Raw genomic sequence first — 9,729 nt, forward strand, 5'->3', positions numbered from 1 at the left:
GATAAACTTGGTCCACCTCTTGTCCCAATGGATCACCCCCACAGTGGTTATTATCTACAGTTGATTGACCTCAATTTGCCAAAATTTAACACAAAGAACATGAAGAAATTGGGCTCATTAAAAGAAACCAGAGTAATTTTGTTTTAATATGAAACAAGCCTTCACGTTCATTGACTACTGGTACATCATGATTAACTGGGTTGATGCCCGAATCCAACTTCACCTTTGGAACCATCATGTTTGGTCCAAGGACAAAGAACAATTCAGAAGACTTCCACAGTCATCTTAATACATTATCATGGAACTGTTCTAGGTGAACAATACCTTCCAAATGACGTGCTGGTTTTCTTGGGGAATTAGTCAGCAAAGAGCCAGAGTCACAGGAGACTAATCACAATTTTATTTACAAGAACAATTAACAATTTACAATTTATACTTAGATAATAACTGAGGGTGCCACAGAGAGTCGGTACACACTCTGGGCAGTGGGAGAGAGGTCTGCTTGGTAAGAGAGTCAAACCCCTTCTCTGCTAGAACTTGGCTACAGTATGTATTTAATGAAAGTTTGAACAATAGAAAGGAATGTGATTGGTTGATACACGATTGGTTGTGTCCTATGCTAAATGGATGGCTGGACAGAGGGGAATACTAAATCCTGTTAATCCTGTTGGACTGGCACTAATCTTGTTGACATATTTACTGGATGCTTTGAAAGAGATTAGGGTGTTACTATAGATGAGCTTGTGTGGGGCTAATCCTTAATGCACTATAGACGAGCTTGTATGGGGCTAATCCTTAATGAGTCTTAATTGAAGTAATGTTATTCTAATATACCCCGGTAGGTGATGACAGATATACTTAAATAAATATCCTTTGTCTGGGAGATGGGATCTTGATACCTTAGGCTAGCATTTATCTAAAAGCTTCTAATCTATTAAACTATGTAGACGTAACACTGTCGTATTGAATAGTATGTCTAGATGCGCTCCCATTACCTTAGGCTAGCATCTATCTAAAAAGCTATAACTGAAACTACTGATATTTTATATATACATTTTACCTGATGATAAATATTACTTGCTAAACTATAATTATATGAAATGATGTATAAATATTACACTATGATAACTCATAAAAGCACTTGATGTGGATCTAATTATTATAGGATAACTTAGTATAAATGTCAAATTATCATGGAACTGTTCTAGGTGAACAATACCTTCCAAATGACGTGCTGGTTTTCTTGGGGAATTAGTCAGCAAAGAGCCAGAGCCACAGGAGACTAATCACAATTTTATTTACAAGAACAATTAACAATTTACAATTTATACTTAGATAATAACAGAGGGTGCCACAGAGAGTCGGTACACACTCTGGGCTGTGGGAGAGAGGTCTGCTTGGTAAGAGAGTCAAACCCCTTCTCTGCTAGAACTTGGCTACAGTATGTATTTAATGAAAGTTTGAACAATAGAAAGGAATGTGATTGGTTGATACACGATTGGTTGTGTCCTATGCTAAATGGATGGCTGGACAGAGGGGAATACTAAATCCTGTTAATCCTGTTGGACTGGCACTAATCTTGTTGACATATTTACTGGATGCTTTGAAAGAGATTAGGGTGTTACTATAGATGAGCTTGTGTGGGGCTAATCCTTAATGCACTATAGACGAGCTTGTATGGGGCTAATCCTTAATGAGTCTTAATTGAAGTAATGTTATTCTAATATACCCCGGTAGGTGATGACAGATATACTTAAATAAATAGCCTTTGTCTGGGAGATGGGATCTTGATACCTTAGGCTAGCATTTATCTAAAAGCTTCTAATCTATTAAACTATGTAGACGTAACACTGTCGTATTGAATAGTATGTCTAGATGCGCTCCCATTACCTTAGGCTAGCATCTATCTAAAAAGCTATAACTGAAACTACTGATATTTTATATATACATTTTACCTGATGATAAATATTACTTGCTAAACTATAATTATATGAAATGATGTATAAATATTACACTATGATAACTCATAAAAGCACTTGATGTGGATCTAATTATTATAGGATAACTTAGTATAAATGTTATCCCATGATAACATCATGAATGTCTTCAGAATCGTTAAAATAAAAAAAGATTGAGAAGGCAGCGAAGTCCAAGATCCAAGATCTCCCAGATCAACTTTGGTGCCCTTCCTCCTCTGGGAAACACATCTATCAGGAAATGTGACAATTGACTTGGTATACTAAAATACAGTACCTGTGTCTTGTCCAATACCTTATTAGGGTGAATCTGTCTTATTGGAAAGGGATTGATCTACAGATAAGTAATTCATGACCTATGTGATAATGTATCTGGAGACACCCAATGCATACTGGTATGTTGCCAAATATTTGGCAATGTAATGTTGCAAAAATATCTCTTCATCAAGGCATGTGGCATACTCTCAGTAAAACTCTAAACAATGTGTTTGTATATGTAGAATACAATGCTTGTTTTTCAGGTAATCCAAGTGGGCCTTGCTAAATCTGAAGGTAGAGCATAGCGGATCAGTATATTATCTGGTCCTCAAGAGTAGTTGTGTGCCCCACTACAGTACCGTTATAGCCCGGCTACTAGGGAATATAGGACTGGAAGTGACGTCATCAGGTCACGTGAGCTGCGCATGGCATTGTGGGTCATGTGTATGCATCCAAGACGGCGTCACATTCGTTTCCGGTGGCGCGCGCCTCCAAGATGACGGCACATCCGTTTCCGGTGGCGTGCGCACCTCCAAGAGGGCGGCACAACCGTTTCTGGGGAGGAAGGGGGTAAAACCCAGAGAAGCGCTCGTACAAGCTGAAAAAGATCGACATTGAAAAGAGCACGTATAAAATCCTGCATGTGTACTGTTTTTTCTTTCTAAAAATAGAAGAGGCGGTGGTGGTGGACGAGGGAAGGGGTGGTGGTGGACGAGGGAAGGGGTGGTGGTGGTGGAGGGAAGGGGTGGTGGTGGTGGTGGTGGAGGAAGGAGGGAAGGGGTGGTGGTGGTGGTGGTGGAGGAAGGAGGGAAGGGGTGGTGGTGGTGGTGGTGGAGGAAGGAGGGAAGGGGTGGTGGTGGTGGTGGTGGAGGAGGGAGGGAAGGGGTGGTGGTGTTGGAGGGAAGAGGTGGTGGTGGTGGGTTCTTTGTTTGGGTATGAGGGTCGTCAAAGCAAAAGGATGAAAAGCGTTCTTTCGGGAGAGATGGGTGGCCCTGAAAAGGGCCGTTGGAAAACAAACTGGAAACGTCAGGAAACGGTAGGAACATTGGAAAAACTGGAAACGATGGGACACTGGAAAAAACAGTGGAGCAGCATGTCCTCCCATGCGTTAGTCACTTTGCTCAGATGATCTATCTTCTTCATCCTCTACCTCCATCTCATCCTCGGACTGAAGGCGTCGTTGGCGCTTTGAAGAGTGTTTTCTTGAGGGGCTTCTGTCCCGTTTTCTTTTCCCTAGATGTGGTGTGATGGCCGCACGGAGTTGTGTGATGCATTCTTTTTAGCTCGAGAACATCGACATGCATGGCTTCTATGAGATGAAGCACTTGTGTCACTTGTGTCACTGGTGTCACTGTTGTCGACGTGGACGGTGCTGCTGACGTTTTCTTTCGACTGGGTTCTGGGCAATCTGCAGCTAAAAGACCTCCGACTTGGCAGTTGTAACATGGCCCCTGAGAAGTCTTCTTTCGACTGGTGCTGGGCAATCTGCAGCGAAATGACCCACGACTTGACAGTTGTAACATGGACCCTGGGGAGTCTTCTGCTTATCTTGATTGCTTATCTTCGGACAGACATAGTGACGGTGACCTTGAGTGTGGCACTCGGTACATGTCACTTCAGGGCAGAGCAGGTAACTGTGACTGTCAGTCTGGCACTTCATACAACTCTATCGAGGTGACATGGTTGGTTTCATAGAATGCAGTGTGTGTGTGAGTGGCTTTGCTCTTGTTTTTATAGGAAAGGGTCTGACACCCTGCTTCCTGGTTGGTTCGTCAAGCAGCGGCTCCAATTGGTTCGTTCCGGTGTCAGGCCTGCACCTCAATTTTCCAAAACGGACTGACCCCTGTGTTTCTTTTCCATAGGAAATGGATTTTACCATGTTCGACCAATCAGAGCACTTCTGAGTCATCTGTTTAGGCCACGTTTGAAAAGACCTCAGACGTTCTTGAAATGATTCATAGTTAGGATGAGAAGGATGACACAAGGTGTAAGAAGGAAAGGGTCCCTCCAGAATGTCACTGAGTCGCCATGTGTCGTCAATGAAGAGTGTGTCGTCCATAAAGTCTGTGTGTTTTCTCGCTTGTTCTCCTTTTCAGACACCCATTCGGTATTGGGGACATCTCGGGAGGATGACATGGCATTCATAGACCGTCTTTGTCCCATGATGACTGTGACTCACTGAAAAAAGGTCTGGGTGTTCGCCTGCTTTAATGAAAGTCTCCTCCCCCTTAAACGGGAGGTCATGACCTCTTCATCATCATCATCATCATCATCACGTGACGTCATTCTGTGTTTGGGCTGACTGACACATGACATGACACACAGTGGTAGTGATGGTGTGTACTGGAATGACTGACACCAGGCAGCTGATCTTTCAAGCATGGCCTTTTTCTTTTATCTATTTTTTATATGTTATTCTTTAATTTTTTTCTTTACTTTGGCGTGTACTGACATGACAGACAGACAGACAAACAGACAGACAGACAGACAGACAGACAACGTAGACAACATCTCAACTCAGCCTCTACCCTCAGTTCGGCACCCTATTGGAGTTGAGATCAATCAAGACACAAAGAGTCAGTTCAATCAATCACTGTTTAATAATGAACAACAACAACAAGCAGATACCAGATACATAGGAAATACATAAAGACGATGGAGGAGGGAGTGCTTTGCATGTCCCTACAACAGCGCGAAAACGTTTCCTCTTCCATCTTCAAGCTCTTCGAGTGAAGATGAGGGTCACCATAAGATGTGGTCTTCCATCATACTGTCCCAAACAGGTCCCAAACATGTGAGAGGCCCATCAGTAAAACAAGTACAGTCTATGGCCTCCCTGAAACAGACATGACACATCACTTGACCAATGTTGCAGCTTATGTATCTTAACATGTTGTTGTGTCGGCAGACACTACATTCACATTGAAGGGGAGTGAGTTGAGCATCTCCATAAGGATCCTGGGCACACCTGAGGAGAAGACATGAACATCTTCCGGTGATGCTGGTGACCAAGAAGCATCAAGCAGGGTGGGTGTGTCCAGATCCATTGAAAGGGAGGGTTGTCAGCTTGAGCGCTTCATGATCATCACTGTCACCGGTCGTCATCATCCCAGGTGCATTCGGTGAATAGGTTGGCTCCCGAGGGATTTGTTCCCACCACTGTTCTAGCACGGACTGCGCTGAACTGGCATCAGGGGAATGAAGGATGGGTGTCCTGTCAATCCAACAAGAAAAGAACCTTTCAGTATACTCACGATCATCGTCATGCATTCGTAATATTCATCATCATCATCATGGCATACACATCCCACAGAATAGCATGGTACTTACAGCTGTTCTTGATGAGAGATCTTCAGAGACAATTTCTTCCGTGGTCGTCTTTTTGCAGGTGTTGCAGGTTTCAAAAAGGATGTCACTTTCGTTTCGGAGTCTGCTGCTGCTGCTGCTGCTGCTGTAGTGGTGACTGGTTCTGTTGTGATGGTGGTGGTGGCAGCAACTGCTGCTGTGGTTGTTGTTGATGCTGATGCTGATGCTGCTGCTGCTGGTTTGCTTGTTTTTTTCTTCTGGGTCTTCTTTATCGTCTTCTTCGGTGCTACCTTCTTGGGTTCAGTCAGTTTCCTCATCTTTGAACGTATCTTGGCGTACGCGTTTTCGGCCTTTATCTTTGCACACAACATGTCGTACACTTCACCCCACAGTTCAGCAGTCATGTCACCGTTTCCATCTCCACTGCTTCCTTTACCACGCATGTCGCTCTGTGTCTTGGCATTCATCCTTTTTGACATGATGATGTCCGGATTTTCTGTTCGTTGTTTCTTTCCAAGTCTTCACGGATGTGTGTCAACACTTGATGGTACTCTCTCCAAACACGTGTTTCTTCCAGATAAAACGCCAACAACCAACACAACGTGAGGAACATCAATCAGAGGGACGATGTTGTTCCTTGGTCCGTTCAGTGAAAAGTGATGACCAGAGAGCGTTGGTCGTATTAAAAGGCACTGATACCCTGCTTTCTGATTGGTCCATTCCGGTGCCTGGTCTGAGTCTCAATTTTTCCAAACTGGACTGACCCTTGAGTTTCTTTTCCATAGGGTCAGGCTTGTAGCGTGAGAGAGAAAGTACAACCTTGTTTCGACCAATCAGAGGGACGCCCAAGGCAAAGGCGGGCCTCTGATTGGTCGAAAACCCAAGCTTCTGATTGGTCAGATTTCGATCCAGTTTTTCTGTAGGTGTCCATGTCGATTCAGTTTCGATCCGTTGTGATGAAATAAAAAGAAAAATGATCTAGTCGTCTCTGTACCCAAAGGGGAGTGTGTCTACAGGCAGCCCTGTGGTTTCGTCGTAGACGAGATGTCGCTTGTCGTACACGGTACGATAGTCTTTTCGGGTGGGTCGGGTCACAAGAGCGTTTCCGTACCGAGGTCCTTTACGAATGATTTGATGTGGGTAATCCAAGCTGATTTTCTCCCCCTCCTTCCCAGTCCTTTCATGGTGTCAAAGTTGAGTTGTTGTTGGTTTCTGTAATTCAAAGTGAACCCTCGCACTTTGCAGGTCGTGCGCGTTCCATCGGGTCTGGGGTTCATTAACTCATAGCCATAGTTTTTGGGGCCTCCTGACACAAACGTCTTGATGGTGTTTCCGTCCAGTTCATCTGTAAACTCACCCAACGAATGGCCCAGCTCTGGATTTGTGTCGTGGGGTCGATGAATGTAAATGACGCTGTCCCAGTCAAAGTACAAGATCCTGCGACCCACCAGGGCAAGGGTATCGTACAGCTTGAGACATGCTTGGGCGGTGAACCAAGCAGCGATGGCGACATTGAAATGAGAATGAGGGGTTTGGAATTCTTCCTTGTGGGTATAGGTCACTTCCACCATGTGTTCTTTGACAACGGTGACATTCTCGATGGTATTGCGTTCATCCCTCCACAAGGCAAAGTACTGTACAGGATGATTCATATAGATGTTCTGACTGTAGTCTAACTGTTGTCCAAACTTGCCCCAGAGCGAATTCAGTTGCATCTTGGCAATCGTGCGAAGTCCTGTTTTTTTTTCGATGCGGTCCTTGTCTAACACAATGCCTTCTTTGTCATAGATCTCCTGGATGTAAGCGTCATGATCTGTACATCCCTCAGGGTATCCTCTGGCTTCGAGCTTCTCCTTGAAATGACGATCGACATAAGTGTCAAAGAGTCCTACTTGCTGGGTGTCGGGGTCATGCTGTGCAAAGGTGTCAAAATGCAAAAACGTCGTAGATCTGAAGCACCTGGTAGTCATACTTCTTCACGGCTTCATGCAGTTTTATGGTGGCGTACGTACCCACCCATGACCTGTCTTCGTCCGTGTGCTTGCAGGGCGAGTCTGACCGGGTATCGGCACAAGTACAGCACAAAGGACAGAGCAGTTTGCCACCCGATCTGTCAGGCAGTAGCGGATGGTAGAGTCGTTTCGGGGGTAGGACACAACATTGGATAAGTCCTTTCAGCTCAAACGTGTCCACAGGTGGTTGATGGAGAAGGGTCGGGTGTCCCGTGGGAAATGCTCCTGTCTTACAAATGTAAGGATAAAGGGAACAAATATCAATGTATTTGATGGTTTCACCTTCTTGGGCTTCGTAGCATAATCGCGTGGCATTGGCACGTCCTCCATAGAAGGCGTCGTGAGGGTTGAGTGGTCCAGGGACGTGGATACAGTGGGGTCCCTGTAAGAAAGCACGCAGAGCGGAGTTCTCCTAATGCATTTTTGTAAAATCGTGCTCCAATGGGTGACGATCCATTTCACCTCAGGGTGATGACTCAAGAGAATCAGGCGGTAGCGGGGGTCGGTATTACGTGCTCCCAACGACGTGCCCAGGACGGAATGAGGTTCTCCATGTTGGGTCTTGTGACATGCCTGGCACCCATACCAGAAACATCCCAGGAATTCGTAGATGGTACCTGTCGCTGGATTGTAGCCATCCACACGTGAACTCTTTTTCACCTCCATTCCTGGCGTAATGGAGGTGCAGATTGGGGTCCATCTCCATCAGATAATTTAAGGTGGAAGAATGGCAATGGTATTGGGTTTCAGATTGTGTTTTCGGAAGGATTTCATGGTGAACGCAGCAGCTGTCATCACCTCTACAAAGGAATCCATGCGAACCGACCTGATGGCGTTCTGTCGGAAGTCAGCGCATCCCCGTCTCAACTTGCCACATCGCTCTGGCAGTAGGCTAAAAGTTCTCTTTGCAAGTCAAACAAAGCTCCTTCTTGCACTTTTTGGGTATGCCACTGGAGGAAGGCTGTGCGTTCCGCGGGAGACATGCCATCGGGATCGTACATGATGGCTGGTGGATAGGGACCTCTGTAGGTCTGGTTGGCTTTGGTATTGAAAAAGTGTGGAAAATACCCTTTCTTCAGTTCTTTCAGCCCAAAGCTCTTTGGAAATGCTTTCAGTGTGTAGGGTATGAAATTTTAACTGTCTTCGAAACACAAGCATCCCAGGGTCACCTGCAAAATCTGTTGTCCATTTTGAATCTTGGTGGGGAGTTTCACCAGAAGGGGGTACAGGCCCTTCAGGATCAAGTGCAGATCATAGGATCGTGCATTATGTGCCATCACATAAATACGGTCCTCCCTCTTGAGGTGGTGGTGGTGTTCTTGTTCTTTGTCTTCTTTGTCTTCTCCTTCCCCTTTTCCTCCTCCACAGGGTGGGCGCGTCCACTTCCATGGCATCCTCCCCTTCTAACTCTACCTCCTCCTCCTGGGGTGATGAATGTCGTTGACCTTTTGAAGAGTGGTGGAGATGCTGGGTGTAACACTGTTGATTTGGGAACCAACGTTGACATGTCAAGCAAGGGATCCCATGCTCTTCCTTGGGTCCGCAATAGCTAGAGTGGAGGCAGCGGTGGCAGCGGTATTGCTTGGTGCAGGGATGTTTTTCGGCATGGTCGTAACGTTGGTCGCAGCGTTCGCAGTATTGTTTAGACGCATAAAGAGCTGGCATGGAAGTGATCACATCATAGTGCTGATCATGATGATATAAATGCAGCACGGTGGCGTTGGGTGGAGCCTAATCACACTTGTACATCAGTCTCTGGTCCACCTCTTGACTGTAGACTTTCAGTTGATAATTCAGGGGGGCCAAGGCGCGTCCCACACGTGCTAGGTCATCCAGGCCCTGACAGGGACCTTCAGGCAGGCCAAGACGCCGAAACAAGTCCCGTGCCGTATGCCTTGAACGTCGACGCGATCCGTTCTTGTCAGTGTCACTCGCTGGGTGGACCATTCTTGGGTCAGAGGGTTGGGCTTCTGGGCATAATGTTGTGCCACCACCAGGGCCCTTGCCAAACAGGATTGATATTTGTTCTTGATCCGTACAATACCCCTTTTGCGTGTTAAAAAGGCTTCAAGTCCAACCACGTTATTCACACGGCCGCTGCCTGATCCTAGCCTATCGGGATCTGCTACGTGTACTAAAGTCACAACCATGGTGACATCGATGTTCAGGTCTTTGTT

At 45.7% G+C, this 9,729-nt stretch overlaps 1 protein-coding gene across 1 annotated transcript; it reads right to left on the minus strand.

Moving 5' to 3' along the window:
* Positions 1–2,672: 2,672 nt before the first annotated feature.
* LOC139455866 (uncharacterized) lies at positions 2,673–6,283 on the minus strand. The gene is made up of 3 exons (XM_071237412.1): positions 5,565–6,283; positions 4,981–5,070; positions 2,673–2,832 (listed from the first exon to the last, which is right to left on the minus strand). Exons 1-3 carry the CDS (start codon positions 6,017–6,019, stop codon positions 2,673–2,675), a joined length of 705 nt encoding a protein of 234 aa, XP_071093513.1. The 5' UTR covers positions 6,020–6,283.
* Positions 6,284–9,729: the final 3,446 nt, after the last annotated feature.

The sequence above is a fragment of the Haliotis cracherodii genome, unplaced genomic scaffold (genome assembly GCF_022045235.1).
Source record: "Haliotis cracherodii isolate W230 unplaced genomic scaffold, xgHalCrac1.p SCAF_1, whole genome shotgun sequence".
In the NCBI taxonomy this organism is placed as follows: Eukaryota; Metazoa; Mollusca; class Gastropoda; order Lepetellida; family Haliotidae; genus Haliotis; species Haliotis cracherodii.

What these genes read in the sequence shown, in the direction of transcription:
- LOC139455866 (XM_071237412.1), bottom strand. Translation starts at nt 6,019, where the DNA reads ATGTCAAAAAGGATGAATGCCAAGACACAGAGCGACATGCGTGGTAAA. An exon ending in ATCTCTCATCAAGAACAGCT is followed by an intron (nt 5,071 to 5,564) that starts GTAAGTACCATG and finishes TGTCTGTTTCAG; the next exon opens with GGAGGCCATAGACTGTACTT. An exon ending in ATGGAAGACCACATCTTATG is followed by an intron (nt 2,833 to 4,980) that starts GTGACCCTCATC and finishes GATCTTTTTCAG; the next exon opens with CTTGTACGAGCGCTTCTCTG.